We start from the raw sequence: 24,527 nt of genomic DNA, 5'->3' as shown, positions 1-24,527 counted from the left end.
GGTTTTGTACAGTTTTGAGTCTGACATATGCTCCCATATGCAGGTGCTGTGTCTAGTGTTATAGTGATTAAGAGACAAATCAAGCAGATACTTGTTCTCTATTTGCTTACAATTTGATAGAGAAGATAAGACTTGTATACAAATAGGTATGATGCAGGTAAAAATTTATATGCCAAAAATACTTTTAGATAATGTACTATAGGAGTTCAGAACATAGCAATACTACTTCTACCTTCTGAAGGTCTTTATTTGAAAGAAGAGTTAAGCTTTGCAGGGATAGAGAAGATACTCCAGGCAGAAGGATTGTAGGAATATTGAAATTGTTGGATGTTGAAGTTTTGTCATACAAAATAATACTAAATTGTTTTCCCTAGTATACTTCAAGTTTTAAGTGTTTTGGTTATTCTACAGCCTAGCCAGTACTTTATTTAGTCAGTGTTTTTAATTTTTGTCAATCTAGTGGGTGTAGATTTTTATTGTGGTTTTAATTTGCATTTTCTTGATTTCTTATGTGTCTGATCACCTTTTCATGTATTACTGTGTTATCTGTGTTGACTCCTGAGAAGTAAGTATTCAGTTTTTTTCTTGCAGGGGAGGGGTTGGTCTTTTTCATATTAATTTATAGGAATTTAAAGTATATTTTGGATCACCATCTTTTGTTATTTATGTGTATAGCTTGTATCTTCTTCCAGGTTATGACTTGTCATTTCACTTTATGTGTCATTGGTTCCAGAGTTGTTAATTTAGTGTATTATAATAATCTTTTCCTTTATGTGTATGATTTTAATATCTAAGAAATTCCTCCTTACTCTAAGGCCGTAGGGTTATTCTTCTATATTGTCTTATAAAAATTTTACTTTTTTGGAGTTCCCACTGTGGCACAATGGGATTAATGGTGTCTTGGGAGTGCTGGGACACAGGTTCCAGCCCACTACAGCAGGTTAAAGATACGGCTTTGCTGCAGCTGTGGCTTAGGTTGCAACTGTGTCTTGGATCTGATCCCTGGCCTGGAAACTATAAGCTGCAGGGCAACCAAAAAAGAAAAAAAAAAAAAAACTTATATTTTTGCTTTTCACACTTAAATTTTAATCCACTTAAATTTTTTTTTGTTTGTTTTGTTTGTTTTTTTTTTTGTTGTTTTTTTTTTTGTCTTTTCTAGGGCTGCACCCACGACTTATGGAGGTTCCCAGGCTAGGGGTCTAATCAGAGCTGTAGCCCCCGGCCTACACCACAGCAACATGGGATCCAAACCACGCCTGCAACCTACACCACAACTCATGGCAACGCTGGTTCCTTAACCCACTGAGCGAGACCAGGGATTAAACCCGCAACCTCATGGTTCCTAGTCAGATTCGTTAACCACTGAGCCACGACGGGAACTCCCTGATTTTTTTTTTTTTTAATTGAATTTTGTATTGGTTATTATTAAGGACCCAATTTCATTTTTTCCCACATAGATATCCAATTTTTTCAACATTTTTTATTGAAAAGTCCATCTTTTCTTCACTGATTAGCAATACAAACTCTGTCATAAATCAAATTTCTGTATATTTGGGGTTGGTTTATGGTTCTGTACATAGGTTAATTTGTCTGAGTTAATACCATGCTTTTTTTTTTTTTTTTTTGGTCTTTTTAGGACTGCACCCAAGGCATATGGAGGTTCCCAGGCTAGGGGTCCATTTGGAGATGTAGCCACCTGCCTAACCACAGCCACAGCAACACGGGATCTGAGCTGTCTGCGAGCTACACCACAGCTCACGGCAGCGCTGGATCCTTAACCCACTGAGCGAGGCCAGGGATCCAACCTGCGTCCTCATGGATGACAGTTGGGTTCGTTAACAGTTGAGCCACAACGGGAACTCCAGTACCATGCTATCTTAATTACTAAAGCTTTGAAATAATATTTAATATCTGACAGGGTAAATCTCTTATCTTTTTCTTCTTCAGGAGTTATCTTGACTATTCTTGGTTTTGCCAAGTGATACAAATTTTAGAATCAGTCTGTCAAGTTGAATCTATTGGAATATTGATTGGGTGAATTTGGGAAAAATTGACACCTTTATGGATAATCAGTCTTTCAATCATTGAACATTATAAAACTCTCTATTTGGGTCTTACTTGTACATTTCATGAATTTGTCACTTCTGCATCCGTACTTTCATGGCTGATTTAGATTTTCATTATTTCTTACCTAGACTGTTGTATTAGCTTTGAGCTGATCTCCCTATGTTTAGTCTCTTTGTTCCAAGAAGCAACGTAGCATAGTGAGATCTGGAACCAGATTTAGGAATTTGAATTCTGATTCCATCAGGATGGGAAAAGTTACTGAAGCTCTGATGCTTTATTTAATTTAACATGGAAATAATAATAAAACCTGCCTCATGAGATTCTTATGAAGATTAAATGAGTTAATGTATGTAAAATAATTAGGAGAGTGTCAGTCAAACAGTAAATGATCAGAGTTCTTGCTGTGGTGCAATGGGATCAGCAGCATCTCTGCAGTGCCTGGGGCTCAAGTTCAGTCCCCAGCATGGCACAGTGGGTTAGAGATCCAGCATTGCTGCCGCTGCAGGATAGGTTGCAGTTGCGGCTGGGATCTGATTCCTGGCCCAGGAACTCCATATGCAGTGGGGCAGTCAAAACCAAACCAAACCAATCCAAAAAAAAACAACAAATCTCAATGAATGCTAACAGTTACTATTGCTGTGATTTAAATTCTAGTAGTCAACCTCCAGGGCCTACCCTCTGAATTCCTATAATCTACTGAAAAGAAGATGAACTCAAGATATATTTTGTAGATTAAAAATTCTAACTTTGGGAGTTCCTGTCGTGGCGCAGTGGTTAGCGAATCCGACTAGGAACCATGAGGTTGTGGGTTCGGTCCCTGCCCTTGCTCAGTGGGTTAACGATCCGGCGTTGCCGTGAGCTGTGGTGTAGGTTGCAGACAAGGCTCGGATCCCGCGCTGCTGTGGCTCTGGCATAGGCCAGTGGTTACAGCTCCTATTGGACCCCTGGCCTGGGAACCTCCATATGCCGCGGGAGCGGCCCAAAGAAATAGCAAAAAGACAAAAAAAAAAAAAAAAATTCTAACTTGGAGGACTTGGAGTTCGCATCATGGCTCAGTGGATAACAAACCTGACTAATATCCATGAGGACATGGGTTCAATCCCTGGCCCTGCTCAGTGGGTTAAGGATCCGGTGTTGCCATGAGGTGTGATGTAGGTCGCAGATGTGGCTCAGATCCTGCATTGCTGTGGTTGTGATGTAGGCCAGCAGCTACAGCTCCAAATGGACCCCTAGCCTGGGAACCTCTTTATGCCTCAGGTGCGGCCCTAAAAAAGACAAAAGACAGAAAAAAAAAATTTGTAGGACTTAGTAGACATGGAAATAAGGGAAAAGTACCAATCTAGAATGACTTCAAGGGTTCAATTTTGATGAATTGTTTGCCATTCAGTGCAAGGGTGGAGGAGGTGGTGGGGAGGCAGTTAGCCCAGGCAGGTGTGGAGGAAGAACAAGAGTTTTCTGTTGGGAAAAGAAAATCAAGGACTTGGAGAACAGACTTGTGGTTGTCAAGGGGGAGAGGAAGGGAGTGGGGTGGATTGGGAGCTTGGGGTTAATAGATGCAAACTATTGCCTTTGGAATGGATTAGCAATGAGATCCTGCTGTGTAGCACTGGGAACTATGTCTAGTCACTCATGATGGAGCATGATAATGTGAGAAAATAGAGTGTGTGCATGTATATGTAACTGGATCACCATGCTGTACAGTAGAAAAAAAAATTGTATTGGGAAAATAATATTTTAAAAAATAAAAAGATTTTAAAAAATAAATAAAAATAAAAACCACCATCTACAATTAAAAAAAAAGAGTTTTTCTGTTGGGAGTTCCCGTGGCAGCTTAGTGGAAATGGACACTCTGAATGTATAGACAATTTTAGTTATGTAAAGTCAAAGAAGCGTAGCAATGGCTGAAGAGAGATATAAGAAGTTTTTTTGTTTTTAATGGGAGATAGTCAAATATGAATATATGCTAATCAGTATAAGCCAGTAGAGGGAGATTGTTGGAACATGCATCGGGACAGTCAAGAGAATAAAGTTCTTGGGAACTGAGGACACGTGGATTCTAAGTCTTTGGGTCAGGATTAGCCTTTCCTAGGAGGAGGAACTTTGCCTTTATTGTTTCAGGAGTGAAGGAGAAGAGGTTTCAAGGGTAGGTGGGTTTGTAGGTTTGGTAATGAAAGATGCTTAGATGTATTGTACATGATACGTAATTAGCAAAATTACATTTGGAGAAGCAATTGCAAGTAACATGGAAATACTTACGCACTCTTCACAGGGGTACACACTCTTTGTATGCTCAACAGAGATTTGAATATAAATGATAGCAATGTTTTCTGGACAGCCACAGGTATAACTGAGTCATGTTTGCTGAGTGGCCTAATTATAAAGACCTGGAGTTCCCGCTGTGATGCAACAGGATCTGCAGAATCTATGCAGCACTGGGACACAGGTTCAATCCCCAGCCTGGAAACTCCATATGCTTTGGGGCAGGAAAAAAAGAAAGAATGAATGAATGAGTAAATAAATATAAAGATCTAGATTTTCTAATAGGAGGATGATGATTGTATTCATTTATTTAAATGCTACTTATTTAGTACCTGCTCTGCCACTTAGTAGTTAACAATAGGACGACAAGACAAATGAGGTTCTTATACTCTTTTTTTTGTTGTTGTTCTTTTTGTTCTTTTTAGGGTCACATCCGAAGCGTATGGAAGTTCCCAGGCTAGGGGTCTTATTGGAGCTACAGCTCAGGAAACTGTGGTCCTAGCCTGGGAACTTCCATATGCCAAGAGTGAGGCCCTAAAAAGCAAAAAAAAACACAAAAAAACAGAATGAAAAAAAATATCTTTGGAGCATTGAACAGGAGCTCTTTCGGGGGGTGGGGGGGCTGCATCCACAGCATGCAGAAGTTCCTAGGCCAGGGATATTGGAACCTTAACCCATTAGGCCACCAGGGAACTCCCTAAACAGGAGCTCTTTATTACATTTTTTCTTCAGGAATTTTTTTTGGGGGGAGGGCTGCTCCCGAGGCATATGGAAGTTCCCAGGCTAGGGGTCTAATCGAAACTATAGCTGCCGGCCTATGCCACAGCAACTCCAGATCCAAGCTGCATGTGACGTACATCACAGCTCACAGCAACCCCGGATCCTTAGCCCACTGACCAAGGCCAGGGATCGAACCCACAACTTCATGGTTTCCAGTCAGATTCGTTTCCGCTGTGCCACAACGAGAACTCCCCCCTAGGAGTGTTTTGAACTGGCACTGCTTTATGCTGGGCATTGAGTAATAATAAAGGATAAAACTTGGATAAATTTGCTTATACTATTTAGGTAGATATTCTGAACCTGAAAAGAAGCTTTGAGGTTCAGCAATATAAGGGCCTAAGTGTGGTTTTCCATAGTCATGGGAAAACAAAAACAAAAACCTGTTACTGTTTTTCCAGATAGATCATAATATGATGCTGGCTATGAGCTCTTTGAATACCGAGATGGAAGTTCTACTTTTTACATCAAAACTGTTAGATTTCCTGGAATATATAACCCATGGTTGCCATTCATCTTCTAAATGGGAAGAGTCAGTGATTTCAGAAATGGAATAAAAGAGCCTGGTACTAATGATGCCACAGGTGATGTTTTCAATTAGCAGTGTTTTAATGAGTTTGTAGGCTGATAAGAGCTAATCCCGTAATGTAGGAAAAAACCTGAGAAAGCAGGCCTATATCTGGCAAATCTCCTGAGGTAGAGCTTTGCTGATTCAGGTTTCTTTGATTAAACTTTTAATCTTACAAGCTCTCTGGAAGTAAGTGTGCATCTGACATTGGTCAGATACTTGTCAGCTGCCAGAGTAAGTAAGGCCTGCAGACATTTGAAATGAGACCTTTTTTAGTGACTTTCTTTTAAAGGAAAAATAAAAAACACATTGCTTATATAGATGGAATATACGTAGTAATTGGCAAATAATTTAGCAGAGCAGTAATGAGGGAGATTCAAAGACTTTGAGGGAAAAAAGAAATTAGCTTCATTTGGGGGTAAACTTTGATGTGTATAAGGAATGACAACAGTTCAAACCTCCAGTCTCCTAGCCATGCTGAAGAATGGTTTAAACCTAGAAGCGCTTCTTAAAGTGCATAAAGAACATTAAGCCCAGTATTGAGATCTGGAAAAAAATTCCAGAAACCGTGTTCCGGGTTTGAAGTTGGAGAGGAGTAGAGTAAGCTACTCAGGGCCGAGTTGTATACAACACCTACTATAAACATAGTAGGCCCTTTTGAGTTACATAATTATTAATTTATTTGTGCTTTCTCAAGTATTAGTACTACCGTAAGGACAATGAACTGGGAATGTAGGAAAACAGTGGTTGTTGATAGAATCATTTAGTAAGATTTGTTGCTGTGCAGAGGTAGAAATTTAGATGACAGTGACGCTCTGCTAGGTAAGGGAACCTTATCTATAACTTCTTTATTGCTATACCTCTGCCCCTAAACAGGGCCTGAAACAGTAGGTGCTCAAAGACTATTTGTTGAATAAGTGATTGGAGAAAAAAAAGTTTTGAAAGAATGTACTAAACGCAATGTCAAGGTGAGTGTTTTCTCTCCAGTTGTGGTGACGGAGATGCACAGACCTGAACAAACTCCCTTACCCTTAGTGATGATGTTTCAAGGTGGCTCACCCGGGACCTCTGTAACATCAGGTCTTGGTACAGAAAAGTGGTCACCCTAGATACCACTGAGATCAAGCTCATTACTTTGTCCTAGACTCAGCACTAAGTGAGCTCACCAACCTCTCCTCCACTAGTTCAGATTTAGCTAGCGTGGGGTATGGTCTGGGGAGGGGGAGCTTAAATCATGGGCTGTGGCCTGGAGGTGGGTTTTAAAACTCCCCAGGAGATTCTTTTTCTTTTTTTGGCTGCATCTGTGGCATGTGAAAGTTCCCAGGCCAGGGATCTAACCCTTGCCACAGCAGCAACCTGAGCTGCTACAATGACAGTGCCAGTTCCTTAACCTACTGTGCCACAAGGGAGATGCCTGGATTGCCAGTTTTTAAGAGTATTCAGTATGAATATGTTGGCTGTTGGATTTAGCGGCATTTGTTGTTGTTGTTGCTTTGCAATGGAGAGTTAGGTGCTACATGAGTTTAAAAATGAGAGAGCCAAAAGTGATTCAATAAGGATGAGTCGGAAGAAGAGTCACTTTAGATTGAGCACCATCTGTTGATTCTGAGTATTTTTTTCTTTTTTTTTTTTTTTGGTTAACCAATGCAATTTTATCATCCAATCAACTACCCTTTAGGAGAAGAAGTTTATGTCTATTACAAAGTAAAGAGAAATAGTGCTAACATACAAGTAGAGGAATATGAATGTATGAATCACAGTAAGCTTCAAACATTTGATTTTCCAAAAACCACAAATTTTATGTCTACTCAAAAGACTAACTTAAGGCATAAATGAAATAACTATTAAAGTGATTCTAGTACAACTAGGAACATTTCTGAGTATTTTAAAAAATATCAAAAAAAAAAAAAAAAAAGGAGTTCCCGTCGTGGCGCAGTGGTTAACAAATCCGGCTAGGAACCATGAGGTTGCGGGTTCGGTCCCTGCCCTTGCTAAGTGGGTTAACGATCCGGCGTTGCCGTGAGCTATGGTGTAGGTTGCAGACGCGGCTCGGATCCCACGTTGCTGTGGCTCTGGTGTAGGCCGGTGGCTACAGCTCCGATTCGACCCCTAGCCTGGGAACCTCCATATGCCGCAGGAGCAGCCCAAGAAATAGCAAAAAGACCCAAAAAAAAAAAAAAAAATCTATTGAAGTAGATAATGTCCCAGTCCTTAAGTAGCTGAATTACAGTCTGATACGGAAGAGTTGTCTTTCGTTGTGTTGATTTCTTTCTCTTTTTATGGCTGCACCTTGACATATGGGAAATTCTTGGGCTAGGAGTTGAATCAGAGGTGTAGGTGCTGGCCTATGCCACAGCCACAGTAAAGCTGGATTCAAGCCACGTCTACAACCTACGCTGAAGCTTGTGGCAATGACAGATTCTTAACCCACTGAGCGAGGCCAGGGATTGAACCCTCATCCTCGTGGATACTACTTGGGTTCTTAACCTGCTGAGCCACAATAGGAACTCCATTGGTTTCTTGAATAGTGATAAAGGGACTGTAAATAAACTTGATTGAGACTGTATTTCCTCCATTGTATGTTCTTGCCTCTTTTGTCATAGATTAGTTGACCATAGGTGCTTGAGTTAATTTCTGGGCTGGTTGGCTTGCTTGCTTGCTTTTGTCCTTTAGGGCCGCACCTGTGGCATATGGAGGTTCCCGGGCTAGGGGTCGAATCGGAGCTGTAGCTGCCAGCCTATGTCAGAGCCACAGCATGCCAGATCCAAGCCACATCTGCAACCTACACCACAGCTTAGAACAATGCTGGATCCTTAACCCACTGAGCAAGGCCAGGGGTTGAACCAGCAACCTCATGGTTCCTAGTCAGATTCGTTTATGCTGTGCCACAATGGGAACTCCTGTTTCTGGGCTTTCTATCCTGTTCCACTGATTTGTATTTGTTTTTGTGCCAGTGACATACTGTTTTGATGAGTGTAGCTTTGTAGTAGACTGAAGTCAGAGATCATGATTCCTCCAGTTCTGTTTTCCTTTTTCAAAACTGCTTTGGTTATTCAGGGTCTTTTGTGTTTCCATACAAATTTTAAAGTATTTTGTTCTAGTTTTGTGAAGAATGCATTGGTAATTTGATAGGGATTGCACTGAATCTGTATGTTGCCTTGGGTAGTATAGTCATTTTGGCAATGTTGATTCTTGCATGTGAGAGTTTTTGTCTTGTTTTGTTTTGTCTTTTTTTTTTTTTTTTTTTTTTTTGTCTTTTCTAGGTCTGCACCCATGGCATATGGAGGTTCCCAGGCTAGGGGTCTAATCGGAACTGTAGCCACCGGTCTACACCACAGCCACAGCAACACGGGATCCAAGCTGTGTCTGTGACCTACACCACAGCTCATGGCAATGCCAGATCCTTAACCCATTGAGCGAGGCCAGGGATCCAACCCTCAACTTCATGGTTCCTAGTCGGATTCGTTTTCACTGCGCCATAACGGGAACTCCTTTTTTTTTTTTTTTAATTTTTTTTAATTAAGCTATTCTGAGTAAGGAAGCATTAATATCTTCCTTTACTCCACTACTGTTGAGTTTTGTTGTAAAGAATTCCTGAGAAACATTGGAACAAGGGCTTATTGCTTAGCAAACCACCCCCAAAATGTAGTGGCTTGAAACAACAGCAATTTATAACTTTTCTTGACTCTATAGATTGTGTAGATCTGCTTCATGTGGTATCAGCTGAGGCTGCGATCATCTGGGGGCCTGGGCTGGAACATCGTATGTCTAATTCTAGGCTCCGCTGGAACACTGCAGTGGCTGGATTTCCACACCTCCCCCAGCCCCCACCCCTTAGCTTCAGAGCCTCTCCCTCTATAATAGCCACTCCATGTGATCTCTCTAGCACTGTAGCCAGACTTCTTACCTGGCAGTTCAGGGTTCCCCAAAACACAAAAGTGAAAGCTGACAGTCTTTCTTAAAGATTAGTCCTTAGGCCAGAAACAGGCATATCCTGTTTCCTACACCTTGTCTTTGTTAGAGCAAGGCAGTAGCCTGGATTCAAGGTGAAAGAAGGGCCACCTAAGTGTATGACTACCAGGAGAAGCACATCATCAGAGGCCATTTTTGGAGATTCGCTACCAAAGCCACATTTAGCAGCCTGGTTATGGAATCTTACGCAATTTCTCTGTTATATAATATAAGGCTACGTTTGGATTTAGATTTTTTCTTTTTTTTCTTTTTAGGGCTGCACCCGCAGCATATGGAAGTTCCCAGGCTAGGGGTTAGGTCAGAGCTGTAGCCACTGGCCTACGCCACAGCAGCAGCAATGCAGGATCCAAGCCACGTCTGCAACCTACACCACAGCTCACGGCAACGCCAGATCCTTAACCCACTAGGCCAGGCCAGGGATCAGACCTGCGTCCTCACGGATACTAGTCAGATTTGTTTCCTCTGAGCCACGATAGGAACTCCTAGGTTTAGATTTTATCCTCATTTATTTTCATTTTTTCCCCAAGCCCTGTTTCAGTAATTGCCCTGATACAGTTAGACAGAAACTGTCTAGCAACTATTTAGCTATAGTGAGGCATAAATGAAAGAACTTGGTAAATTGTAAATTGGTTCGGGGAAAGTGAGCACAGAATGGGGAATAGATGATGTCAGAAACTTTCTGTTAGAAAAATTATTGAGCTAAAAAGATACACCATTTACTGACTACTGCTGAACATAGACAAACAAAAGCTTTGAATATATATAGACAAATTTTATAAGCCAGCTGGTCTAGCCAGTATACAAGCTTTTATAGTTATCATTCGGTTGCTGCTTTCTGTAGCAGATGCTGTAGAAGAATCTGCTTTGGACTGTAACAGCAGTGAACTAGTGATATTTCCTATGTACTAGAGGCCATTATATACCTATTTGTATTTTCTAATAATACATAGGATCTCTGGACCTATCCTGATGCAGCTTCTAAAATTTGAACAGGCTCAGGAGTTCCCATCGTGGTGCAGTGGAAACGAATCTGACTAGGAATGATGAGGTTGCAGGTTCCATCCCTGGCCTCGCTCAGTGGGTTAAGGATCTGGCATTGCCATGAGCTGTGGCGTAGGTCGCAGACGCAGCTCAGATCTGGCGTGGCTGTGGCTGCGACTGTGGCCGGCATCTGTAGCTCCGATTAGACCCCTATCCTGGGAAACTCCATATACCACAGGTGTGGCCCTAAAAAGACAGTAAGTAAATAAAAAATAAAATTTGAACAGGCTCAAAACATTTACTCTCTCTAGAATAATAAAATCATAAAATTGATTTTGTGATATATAATTGATTTATTTAATATTAGTCTTTGAAATGAGGCCAACTCTGACCAGTTCAATCCTAAACTGATAATTGAGGAGTACCCTTGTGGTGCAGTGGAAACAAATCTGACTAGGAACCATGAAGTTGCGGGTTCAATCCCTGGCCTCAGTGGGTTAAGGATCTGATGTTGCCATGAGCTGTGGTGTAGGTCAAAGACACAGCTCGGATCTAGCGTTGCTGTGGCTCTGGTGTAGGCCGGCAGCTACAGCTCCAATTAGACCCCTAGCCCGGGAACCTCCATATGCTGTGGGTGTGGCCCTAAAAAGACAAAAACAAAATCCAAAAACTAAACTGATAATTGAGTCTCTTTATAGAATAGACCTAACAAAACTTCTTTGCTTCAGACATCATTTCCTTTACTTACTCTTCAAATGGACATGATGTTATGTATCCTCACTTACCTCTTTCCTTAGATTTTTAAAGTTTTCTTTTTAATTTTATATTTGCTCAATAATGGGATCCATTATGTATAATAGTTTGCATCTGTTAATCTCAAACTCCCGGTCCAGCCCTTCCTGCCCCCCTTTGCCGCTTGGCAACCACAAATCTGTTCTCTTTGTCTGATTCTATTACTATTTCATAGATAAGTTCATTTGTATCACATTTTAGATTCCACATGTAAATGACACCCTATAGTATTTATTTGTCTTTCTTTTTGACCTATTACACACAGTATGATAATCTCTCAGTCCATCCAGTTTGCTGCAAATGACATTATTCCTTTCCTTTAATGGCTGAGTAATATTCCTCTGTGTGTGTGTATCACATGTTATTTATCCATTCATCTGTCGATGGACATTTAGTTTGTCTCCAGGTCTTGGCTATTGTGCATAGTGCTGCTGTGAGCATTAGGGTGCATGTTTCTCTTTGATTTATAGATTTGTCTGAATATATGCCCAAGAGTGGAATTGCTGGGTCATATGACCATTCTATTTTTTGTTTTTTTTGAGGAACCTCCATACTGTTCTCCATAGTGGCTGCACCAGTTTACATTCCTACCAACAGGGTTCCCTTTTCCCCACACTCTCTACAGCTTTTTTTTTTGTCTTTTTTTTTTTTTTTTTTTTTTTTTGTCTTTTTGTCTTTCCTATGGCCGCACCTGTGGCACATGGAGATTCCCAGGCTAGGAGTCTAATTGGAGCTGTAGTCCCCGGCCTACGCCAGAGCCACAGCAACGCGGGATCCGAGCCGCGTCTGCAACCCACACCACAGCTCACAGCAACGCCAGATCCTTAACCCATTGATCAAGGCCAGGGACGGAACCCGCAACCTCATGGTTCCTAGTCGGATTCGCTAACCACTGCGCCACGACGGGAACTCCTAAACTCTTTATTATAGTTGATTTATAATGCTCTGTCAATTACTGCTGTACAGCAAAGTGACATATGTATAATGTATATACATATATATATACATTCTTTTCTCATAATATCCTCCATCATGTTCCATCACAAGTGATTAGATATCGTTCCCTGTGCTATACAGCAGGACCTCATCGCTTATCCACTCCAAATGCAATAGTTTGTTTCCACTAACCCCAGACTCCCAGTCCCATCCCACTTCCCCCCTCCCCTTGGCAACCACAAGTCTGTTCTCTGTGTCCATGAGTTTATTTCTATTCTATAGATAGGTTCATTTGTGCCATATTTTAGATTCCACATAGAAGTGATATCATATGATATTTGTCTTTCTCTTTCTGATTTACTTCACTTAGTATGAGAATCTCTAGTTCCACCTATGTTGCCGCATCCATAGGTTCTTCTCTTTTTGTTTATGGTTTCCTTTGCTGTGCAAAAGCTTACAAGCTTGAGTAGGTCCCATTTGTTTATTCTTGCTTTTATTTCTGTTGCCTCGGTAGACCTAAGAAGACATTAGCATGTCAGAGAATGTTTTGCCTGTGTTCTCTTTTAGGAATTTTATGGTATCATGACTTATATTTAAGTTAAAATCTTCTTTTTTTTTTTTTTTTTTTTTTTTTTTGTCTTTTTAGGGCTGCACCCGTGACATGTGGAGGTTCCCAGGCTAGGGGTCTCATCGGAGCTGTAGCCACCGGCCTACGCCAGAGCCACAGCAACACAGGATCCGAGCCGCATCTGAGACCTACACCATAGCTCACAGTAACACTGGATTCTTAACCCACTTAGGCCAGGAATCGAACCCGAAACCTCATGGTTCCTAGTCAGATTCGTTAACCACTGAGCCATGACGGGAACTCCAAAGTCTTCTTTTTCAAAGTTCTCCACTCAGAACTAAGCATAATAGTTAAGTGTAATCTGATTTGCATAGAGATCCTCGAACTTTCCTTTTTTTTTTCTTAATTTAAGTACAGTTGATTTTCAATATTGTGTTAATTTCTGCTGTACAGCAAAGTGATTCAGTTTTACATGTATGTGTATGTATATTCTTTTTTGATATTCTTTTCCATTATTGTTTATCATTAAGACATTGGCTATAGTTCTCTGTGCTACACAGTAGGACTTTGTTATTTATCCCTTCCATGTATAATAGCTTACATCTGCTGACCTCAGCCTCCCACTCCATCCCTCCCCCAACCCACTCCCCCTTGGCAACCACAAGTTTGTTCTCTGTGCTAAGACTTTAAGTGAAACCTGATATCAGCATTTTTCACAACCATATTACATTATTTGTCTCATTGAAATAGATTTTTTAAAAAGCCCTACACCTTTCTCACGTATATTGGGCCATTTTGTTGTTTTTAGTTCTAAGTGCATGACTTATATTTATCCTTATGAAATTTTATCCTGTTAGATTTATCCTATTCCAGCCAATTAGAATTACTTTAAAAGTTGATGCTATAATATATGATATTGCTTTCTCATCTCAGATTCCTGTCATTTGCATATTTGATCATCATCCTCTTGAGTGTCCTTACCCTAGTCATTTATTTATAAAAAATGTTGCAGAGACCGCCTTCTCTGGGGTCTTGTGGCCTGTCACTAAACCTGCTTCGTCCACTTACCTGCACTCTTTGGATGCTGTTGTATAATTATCTCAACGCAACTTAAGATACAGAATTCATATTTTTCACCTTCAACAAAGATATCAGGAGAGACTATTTTATATATTACCAAAATCCAAAAAAATTTATTCTTATAGCATTCCCTGGTCAAACTATAAAAAGGAAAAAGGAGATCATTTGGTTGGGGCTTCTTGCGATCCCTGATGCCCTGCCTAAATACTCATAAACTACTCTTTTTTTTTTTTTTTTTTTTTTTTTTTTGTCTTTTGTCTTTTTGTTGTTGTTGTTGTTGTTGTTGTTGTTGTTGCTATTTCTTGGGCCGCTCCCGCGGCATATGGAGGTTCCCAGGCTAGGGGTTGAATCGGAGCTGTAGCCACCGGCCTACGCCAGAGCCACAGCAACGCGGGATCTGAGCCACGTCTGCAACCTACACCACAGCTCACGGCAACGCCGGATCGTTAACCCACTGAGCAAGGGCAGGGACCGAACCCGCCACCTCATGGTTCCTAGTCGGATTCGTTAACCACTGCGCCACGACGGGAACTCCATAAACTACTCTTTAAAAAAAAAAAAAAACACTACTTTTTTTGATGCACTCGTGGTATGTGGACGTTCTCAGGCTAGGGATTGAACTGCACCATAGCAGTGACCCAAGCCACTGCAGTGACAATGCTGAATCCTTATCCACTAGGCCACCAGGGCACTCCTCTTTTCATTTTGAAAATTGACACTACAGACATAAAAATCTCATGTGATAGTTGGCATTATCAGACTCATGAGATTTGTCTGCATTTACGGAGTGTCACCAATCTTATCTGCACATTCTTTAATTCTCCTGGTATATAATTTCATCCAGGAACATAATTTCATTCCAGGCACTTTTTGATAATCTCCTTATGTATCGTGATCCATTAATCCTATATTTGGTCTTCTTTTTCTAGTCTCAAGATGGTTTTTCTTTATAGAAAAGACAAAAGGAAAACAAGAATTGAGATGTTCTTCTGTCTCTGCTTTATATAAATTTGTAATTTGCTGTTGACATCAAAGAGTGGACTTGTGTCTCCCCCTTCCCCCACCCTTTTTTTTTTTGGCTGCACCTACAGCATGTGGAAATTCCAAGGCCAGGGATTCAACCTGTACCACAGCAGCAATCTGAGCAGCTGCTGTGATGCCAGATCCTTAACTTGCTGCTCCACAAGGGAACTCCTCCCTTACCTTTGTTTGCAAGCCTCAGCACGTCCTAGGCTTCAGCTCAAGCTTGCTTCTTATGTATATCATTGCCACTTTTTAAAAATAGTTTCTTTCATATATAATTTTTTTTTCCCCTGTGCATGTCCTTTTAATTCTGAGACAGTTGGTAGGCTTTGCCTCCTGTCTCTTTAGAGACCTCCCTTCTTTTTTTCTTCCATCTCAGATAGTGTGAGATTGGCAAATTTCATTTTTGAGAACGTTTTCCCCTCTTAGACCATGACCTTGGGTCCTGTTGTCTTCACTGTTTGAAGCCTGCTTCTCTGCGAGTGTAGGAGTGACATCTAACTGTGTTCCTTGTTCTTCTTCCTGCCTCCCTGGCTTTGTTGCTTGCTTTTGAAGCTCCCACCACTTCCTCTTTTCTGATCAGTTTCTTTCTTGGTCAGCCTGGGTTCAGAATTATAATTATACTTATTTCTTCTGCCTCTGGGTGATAGAATAATTAGCAAGGCAGATTTCTTACTATATATGGAGCTTTTTAGTTAGATGAGATTTTTCACCATCTGTTCAGGTAGCAGAAATCTTTTATCACTTTGAGGCAGAGGGCTCCTGCCAAGAAAGTAAGCTGATTTCACCCGTTACTCAATAGATCGGGATCTCACTGGCTATATGTTAAAACTTGCCAGGGCCATCTCTCTCTTGCCAGGTATCCTCCCTGATCTGCCCTTCCATCCTTCCCACAGATCCAAAGACATCTGTCTGCTGTCCTTTCCGAAAGTATTATGGGCAGTTACTTAGAGGATTTTTTTTTTTTTTTTCTTATTAAGCTGCCTAGGGTGTAGTCTTTTCGGTTTTTGCCCTTTCATGCTGTAACTAACATCAGGATATTGACATGTTTCTGTTCCATGTTTTATTTCCATCATTGATGGAGTCTAAACAGGCATTATAAATAGGGAAGTTAGAAGTCCACGGTATTTTACTGTCCCAAGTTAGTTTCTAATTTCCTGAAGTGTTATAGACAGCTGTCTGTTTGCCTCCCTTACTCAACCTAAATCTCATCAAACATCTCCCTCTCTCTGATCCAGGCCTTCTCTAGAAGAGGGTTTCAATACTTAGGCCTGAGGGAGAAAGTTAACCTATAGTTGTACATTCATAGACATCATTCAGAGGCTGCCTTATCTGAAAAGAGTAATTTATACCTCAGGGACCACGAAGCAACTCTTCATGGAATCCCAGTTACATACAGGCAAGACCACACCTGGTATCGCTTCTCTTCCTGTTGCTTCCACTCAGTGCTTTCTGCTGGGCCTCTGGCCACACCTCCAATCTCGGGTGTGGATTTCTCTTAACAGGGAACATTTTTCACATATACTTACTTTTAACAGGTAAGATTTCTGTATCCTCAAATTTGATCAGAGATGTTGTGAGATGTTGAGAATTCAAAAATGGTCAAATAGTATTAGGGCTGAATATTAACCAAATAAAAACAAAAATATCCTGTCCACAAATATTTACTAAGCATATAAAAGAGAAGTTATCCCCTTTAAGTAACTTATATTTTATTGGAATGAATTAAACATATGGAGCCATCAGAGAATATAATAAAATGTTAAATTATACATTGGTAGTAGCTACTTAGAGTCCACTAGAGTAGGTTTTCCGAATCTGTACCAGCTCACATCTGAGAAGGAGCAGACTTCTGTATTTCCAGAACTGTTTCTTGCTGCATTTGTTTGGTACTGTTTTGGTATAAGCCAGGGGCCTGGAACTGTATTTACCAGTGACCTTCAGCCTGCACCTCTAGCAATGTGGAACTAAATTGTATTTCTGCTCCCACAGCAGTGTAAAAGCAATGCAGTGGAGCAAGAACATGAGTGATTCAAATGTATTTGGGGCTTTTAGATTTTGAAACTCTCTGGAGAGTTAATATAGTTTTGTATGTTTGGTTTGGCTGTACTGTTTTGAGTTGATTTGAGGGATAACTTTGAGAATCTGTTTTAGAATTTCAGCCTCAAATGACATTTCTTTGCTTAGTCATGATGGGTGAGGTGTAATGCCTTATTATATTGAGAAGACCGGGAACTGTTGTAATATGTTAACCTTACTAGGCACTGACATTTGAGGAGAAAAAAAATACCCCACATGCATAACATTTGAGCTGTCGCTGTGTTGCAAAATCTGATTTCCCTTGATTCTTGGTAATGATCACTAAGCTTTTAAGGAATCATCAGATATGATTCATTTGAGGATAATAAGGCAACAAAGTCTCCTAACGACTAACATCTTGGGTGTTCCTGCTGTGGCGCAGCGGGATGAGTGGCTCCTCTGGAGCGCTAGGACATGGTTCGATCCTGGTCTGGGAACTCCATATGCTGTGGGGGAACACCCCCCCCAAAAAAAGACTAATATTATGTTTCTTCAGTTTGTACTGTTTTGCTTTATTTTCTGAACTGTTTGCTGTGAGAGAAGCAGTAGCTTCCTGATTTTGAGAAGAGGAAGAACTAGGACAGAGTACTTTTCTGGAAAACCCAGTGCTTCTAGAGTTTTATACAATCTCAAGGGGACAGTAATGTGTTTCACCTGACAAAATAAATGGACAGAAAGGATTCCTCACCCTCTCCACTCTTAAGGCCAGCTGTGCGAGCAGAGCACACATAACTCTAGGCCTAAAGAAGAGGAAAGCATCTTTTTTTCTGGCCTTTGAATTACTTTTTAGCAATAAGACCCTGGTGCCTCATAACGTCTCATTTGCATCTCAACTGCTTGGATTCAACTAATAACTTATAGCCTTGCTGTTTCACCTCAGCAGTAAGAGAAAACTCTTTCTCTGTTTTAAATGCCACCCCGCTCCCACCCCCTTTTTTTTTTACGACCACCCACAGTGTGTGGAAGTTCCCAGACCAGGGATTGAATCTGAGCTGCAGCTGTGACCTGCGTGGCCGTTGCAGCAACACCAGATCCTTTAACCTGCTGCAACAGCTGCACCTCCCCAGTGACCTGAGTCACTGCCGTCGGATTCTTAATGCACTGTGCCACAGTGGGAACCCCTTGCTGCTGGTTTTATATTCCAGTAAGAATTTATTATGTTGTCTGTACAAGTCGCATGCATAAGATCATTTTTCTCTCAATTGTTGTTTCTGCCTGTTATTATGTCTGTAATAACCTTGTAATTGAATGTCGTCTATTGCCTTTCTTTTATACCTGGAAGTACTCTCTGTCCATATGTATTTTTTCTATTTCAAAAAATGTTTATTGTAGAAAATTTCAAGCATATATAAACAAAATAGTGTAAAGAACCCTCATGTACCCACCATTCCCCAGCTTTAAAAATTACATATTACAATCTTTTGTTGTTTGTACCATTCCCCACATTTCCCACGCTCCACTCAATGGTTGTTTTTTTGTTTTGCTTTGTTTTGTTTTTTTTGCTTTTTAGGGCTGCCCTTGCGACATACGAAAGTTCCTGGCTAGGGGTTGAATTGGAGTTGAAGCCGCCGGCCTACACCACAGCCACAGCAACTGAGGATCCAAGCTGCATCTGCAGCCTACACCGCAGTTCACATAATGCCAGATCCTTAACTCACAGAGCGAGGCCAGGGATCAAACCCACATCCTTGTGGATACCAGTTAGGCTCGTTTCCACTGAGCTGCAATGGGAGCTCCCCATTCAATTTATTTTTTAAGGTGAAATTTATATATGTTGAAATGCAAATGTCAGCTGTGCAGTTACAACCATGTAACCCACACATCTAACATAATACAGAACATTTTTATCTCCGCAGAAAGTTCCTGTGTATCCCTTCCCAGTCAGTCCCTGCCTCTGCTGGGAAACTACTGTTTTCCTTCATTTTCCCTGTTTTAGAACATTATATAAATTTAATCATGCATTATATATTCTTTTTTTTCTGGCTTATTTTGTTCCATATTATGTCTGTGAGATTCATCCCTCTTGCTGCATTTCTTGTTTTGCTGAGTAGTGTTTTATTGTGCAAATACACCGCCACAGTGTTAGGGGTTTTTATTGGCTGCACCCACAGCATGTGGAAATTCCTGGGCCAGGGATTGAACTCACACCACCATTGCAACCCACGCCACAGCTGCAGTCAGATTTTTTTTTTTTTTTTGCCATCCTGTGGCGTGCAGAGTTCCTGGGCCAGATCAGATGTGAGCCACAGTCAAGACCTAAGCAGCAGCTGCTGTGGCAACTCTGGATCCTTAACCCACTGTGCCAGCTGGGGATCAAAGCTGCGTCCCAGCACTCCTAGGATACTGCCGATCCCGTTGTGCTGCAGCAGGAACTCCAGCTGCAGCCAGATCCTTAACCTGCTGCATCACAAGGGAACTTCCTGCCACCACAATTTGTACAAGGCATGTGGAAGCTTCCACGCTGGGGACTGAACCCACGCCAGGGCCGCAACCCAAGCCGCAGCAGCACCACCACCAGATGCTTAACCTGCTGTGCCACAGGAGAACTCCTGTATATCCATATTCTTAATTATGAACATATGGATTCTTTGCAGTTTTTCCTTTTATGCTATTCATGTATAAGTCTTTGGGTGGTCTTCTGTTTTCATATCTTGTGGATAAATACCTATGAGTAGAACTACTGGATCCAGGGGGTAGATGCATGTTGGTTAACTCTTCTAAAGGACTGCGTAAACTTTTTCTAGAGTGGTTGTATCATCTTACATTCCTTTTAGCAAAGCATGAGCGTTCTGGTTGCTCCATATCTTTGCCAACATTTGGGCTATCTTTCTCTTAAATTGAGGTATTCTAGTGAGTATGTACATATTCTTTAAAGTAAATTAAAATGCATTTAATTTTTTTTTTTTTTTTTTTGGTCTTTTTTGCCTTTTCTGGGGCCGCTCCCTCGGCATATGGAGGTTCCCAGGCCAGGGGTCTAATTGGAGCTGTAGCTGCTGGCCTACACCAGAGCCACAGCAACATGGAATCCAAGCTGTGTCTGTGACCTACACCACCGCTCACGGCAACGCTGGATCCTCAACCCACTGAGCAAGGCCAGGGATCGGACCCGCAACCTCATGGTTCCTAGTCAGCTTCGTTAACCACTGAGCCATGAGGGGAACTCCAAAATGCATTTAATTTTGAGAATTTTGTGCCATGTCTTGAGGTACCTGGAGATATCCCTTCATTTGGTTCATCTCTTAAGATCCTTTTAAAGTTTGATCTGAGATGAATGCTGATTACTGCGTTTGGTCTCCAGGGCCCAGGATATTCTTTCTCACTAATCCATGCCTAGAAGTTCTGAAGGAAAATGATTGCTAATCTTTCCCATCCATTTTAGCCCTTACAGTTTCAAAAATATTTTCTCACGTATTTCCTCTTGACAGCAAATGTGGATCCCATTTTATAGACGAAGGGATGAAGCCTCGAGAGCTTGCCTAAGGTTTGCCTAAGGGTTTTAGGGACTGAAACCCAGGACTTCTAGCTTGGTCCAGTACTTTTTACCCAGCACAGCAGAATGAGTAACAGGCTAGAATTCATTGGATGTGTGTCTTTGGTTTGCAAGTGTAGATCAACTGATAGAGACATAGGAAGCTTTTTCTTGGAGGAGGTAACTGATAGGGTTTTCTCAATTTTAATTGTATTCCGCAGAATGTAAGCTCACCTGAAAAGAGATATTGGTCATTGATTTGCACTTTTCATGTAGTTTCTTGGAATTCTGATTCTTGTTTTAGTCCCAAGAGTACATGAGGTGATATGGTTATAAAAATACTACAGTTGGTACCTTTCTGAGAATAAATACATTTCTGAGTGCCCGGAATTGACATTTTGGAACTCTGCATCTAATTTTTCAGAGCCCTTTTAGGAGCCCCTGTCTATAATTCCTAGAAACGCTCTTCATACACCTAAGTGGTTTTAGCAGTGAATATATGTCATTGCCCACATCGTTGTGGTCAGAGGGCTCTCACGGCAGGTTATCTGAACCGAATGCTTAGGAAGGAACTTCACCAAGAAAAGAAATGTTTATGGCTTTCCAAAGCAAATTGCAGTTAAAGGTTTCAACAATAACATCCGTGCTTACACCACTGTCCGATGTTAAAGTAAGTTATTTGTTTTATTTCAGTGATGTCCTCGCATTGCCCATTTTTAAGCAAGAAGAGTCCAGTTTGCCTCCAGATAATGAGAATAAAATCCTACCTTTTCAGTATGTGCTGTGTGCTGCCACCTCTCCAGCAGTGAAACTCCATGATGAAACCCTGACATACCTCAATCAAGGTTAGATGTGGTCTGACTCATTTGCATTAGTGCAGACCTACCAGACTCATGGTATTTAATGAAGTACACTTATAGGTAAAAAGTACATCTTTCTAGTGTGACTTGTTAAAGTCGGAGTCTTGAGAAAAGACTTGAGAGTTTTAGTGTTGTATTTGATATATATTACCAGTTGCTTTTGTCTGCCTGCCTACTTTTAGTTCCCATCTCCCTCTTTTTTTAATTTTCTTAAATTTTTTTATTTTTATGGCCACACCCATGGTCTGGAAGTTCCCGGGCCAGGGATTGAATCTGAGCCACACAGCTGCAACCTATACCACAGCTATGGCAATGCCAGAGCCTTTAACCCACTGCACTTGCCTGGGGACCAAATCCGCACCTCCACAGTGACCCAAGCTGCTGCAGTCGGATTCTTAACCTACTGCCCCACAGTGGGAACTCCCCATCTCCCTCTTTCTAATCCATGTTCCTTGAACATCCCCATGGGTTACTGTCTGAAAAGTATTACCCTACCCAGCTTTATTATGTACCGGATGTGTGACCCAGGGCAAGTTGGGTAACTCTACATTCCAGCTTCCTTATGTGTAAAACTGGGACCCATAATACTCTAGAAGAGTTCCTGTTGTGGCTCAGCGGTAATGAACCCAACTAGTATCCATGAGGATGTGGGTTTGATCCCTGGCCCTGCTCAGTGGGTTAAGGATCCAGCATTGCTGTGAGCTGTAGTGTAAGTTGCTGTAGCTGTGGTGTAGGCCGGCAGCGGCAGCTCCAGTTTGACCCCTGGTCTGAGAACTTCCATTTGCCTTTGGTGTGCCCTAAAAAGAAAGAAAAAAATACTTTAGAGAGTTGCATTAATTAAATGATATAATTTGTGAAAACTCTTTACACTGTGTCTAATGTAAAGGGTAAAGGGTTATAGTTGTTACTAAGACTAACAATATTATACTTTTCTATATTCAACCAACTGAATTTTATTCTTGCTGAATCTTGGGAAGTTAATTTATAATGAATATAAGATACAGTTACTTTTTCTTCCAGGACAGTCTTACGAAATCCGAATGCTAGACAATAGGAAACTTGGAGAACTTCCAGAAATTAATGGCAAGTTGGTGAAGGTAAAAGAAAACAAGTAAATCATTTCTCTGTACAGTATCCTTTTACTGACCCTTTTTGGATTTTTTTTTTTTTTTTTTTTTTTTTTTTTGGCTTCCATGGAGGGCTTGGTGGTATCTCATACCTGCCACAGTTTGCTGGCAGAGTGGTAAACTGTTGTGTTATTTCTTTGAGGTCAGAGAGAGCCCACCTATTCCTATGGATTTTTCAGAGCTGCAGAAACAGAAAGCTTAGCTTTCCATGTCAGAACAGTCCATCTCCAGGATCAGTGAAGTTCTTTTCAGGCGGAATAAAGTAACCTCTTTGAGGTCTTTAGAGAAGTTCCAGCGTCTCTTGGGATACTTGGTCTAGTAGCAAGAAAACCAGAAGCTACTGTTGATGAACAGCATCTTTCTTAGCCTAGACCAACAGCAATGAATTCACAGTATAACTTGGACAGAGGTGTTGGGTCAGCTACTGTAAAAGGCGATGAGAGGGATGTGAATAGGTGCCTTGGAAAAGTAAGAGTAACAAAAGGAAAGTTGATGGAAACGGTTCCTCCCGACCTCTGTTCACAGCTTGTGTGCTAGGTTGGCAAGCAGGGGACTTGCTGAGCTTTTCCTTTACATCTGAAGAGCTGAGCCAGAAATTGTTACTTGGCAACAATAGAGGCATGTAGAAATGCTTCCAATGGCAGTTCTTTTTATTTTCCTGTAATTTTTTAATGCTTTTCCAAGTTCTGTAACATGAGAAGAAACCCATGGATCCACTAAATAAATAAGAACTGTGGAGCAAGCAAACACAGTTTCTTCAGGCCTCACACTGGCCTAAAGCCAGCCTTCACCAAGATGAGTGTTGGCCTCTCTAGTGATTGGCAGCCATTTCATTTGTCTACTCAGAAATTCACTGGGCTTAGCAATGGAATTGTGAGTAAAAACATGAGCTCCCAAAAGAGATATGCAGCAGATCTTCGTGTAAACTGAGGGCCACTTAAACCAAAAAAAAAAATAATCGTAATTTTTTAGGAAAATATAGCTTCAGTAAAGTGTTTAAAATAAAAGCAAGGGAATGAAGACCACATGATTCAGGAAATGTTTGCCTTGGGAGGGGAAGGTAGGGTGGTGTGGTAGCGGAGAATCCTGTGGGTTTGAGTATAAGTAATTGTCAGAGTTCCCTTCATGGCTCAGTTGTTAACGAATCCAGCTAGGAACCTTGAGGTTGCAGGTTCCACGGGGAGAACCATGTGGGTTTAAGCAGAAGTAATGGTCGGTGTTCTGATGTTGTTGAGACATTTGTTTCCTAAGCGTTTCCTATAGTATTTATAGTGATTCCTTAGTTGATAAAAGATGGCCTTGAAGGGACCAATGATGAGAGGATGTCATGAACCCAGGGCATGTTATTAATTAATCCGGTGGGAATCCTTTATGCCTAGTTGTCAGTGAGAACGAATGTGGAAGCCAAGTTTTAAATATGGTACTAGGTAACTACAAAGATTATGTCTGAGCACTTACAAAATTTGCCTTGAAATAGAGTATGGTACAGGTTTTAGAGTAGAACACCTCTCAAGAAAAATGATTTTAGGTTGTGTCTAGAAACAAACTGGGGTGACCCCTGCTAGTTTTCCTGTGTCAGCACTGATTTTTGAAGGGATCCTGTTATCATTTGATTTTGTTGCCTCCTTTTAGAGTATATTCCGTGTAGTGTTCCATGACAGACGACTGCAGTACACTGAACACCAGCAGCTGGAGGGCTGGCGGTGGAACCGACCCGGAGATAGAATTCTTGACATAGGTAAGCCGAGAGAATTTATTGCCCAGGAAATGCCTGTAACTATGGTCTAAGAATTGGTTTTCTTTTCTTGATGTTTACCTTGATTCAAAATACTCCAGAGGTGGAATTCCCATTGTGGCTGTTTAGTGTTAGGAACCTAACTAGTGTCCATGAGGACACGGGTTTGATACCTGGCCTTGCTCAGTGGATTAAAGATCCTGCATCGCCATGAGCTGTGGTTTAGGTCACAGA

General features: G+C 41.2%; 1 protein-coding gene across 8 annotated transcripts in view; it reads left to right on the top strand.

Annotated features, from left to right (window-relative positions):
• TFCP2 (transcription factor CP2) overlaps positions 1-24,527 on the top strand; it is a 63,640-nt gene that overhangs the window by 18,294 nt on the left and 20,819 nt on the right. For 7 of the 8 annotated variants that reach the window (XR_014803204.1, XR_002341152.2, XR_014803205.1 and 4 more), the window contains exons 2-4: positions 21,265-21,416; positions 22,452-22,528; positions 24,191-24,296. Coding sequence is in view for 5 of the 8 variants with exons in the window: in XM_084955678.1 (XP_084811804.1) it covers positions 21,265-21,416; positions 22,452-22,528; positions 24,191-24,296 (335 nt within the window). In the remaining 3 variants the exon portion in view is untranslated. Of the gene's footprint in view, positions 1-15,959; positions 18,068-20,059; positions 21,417-22,451; positions 22,529-24,190; positions 24,297-24,527 lie in introns of those variants that run through there. The other variant, XM_084955679.1, reaches the window with a different exon arrangement.

Source organism: Sus scrofa, chromosome 5 (assembly GCF_054392235.1).
Source record: "Sus scrofa isolate SSC_HxYL_T2T_F1_AM1 chromosome 5, Sscrofa_HxYL_maternal_Yorkshire_Landrace_v2.0, whole genome shotgun sequence".
Lineage (NCBI taxonomy): Eukaryota > Metazoa > Chordata > Mammalia > Artiodactyla > Suidae > Sus > Sus scrofa.
Note: the sequence above shows the minus strand (reverse complement) of the source record. Positions and strands in the feature narration are given on the sequence as shown.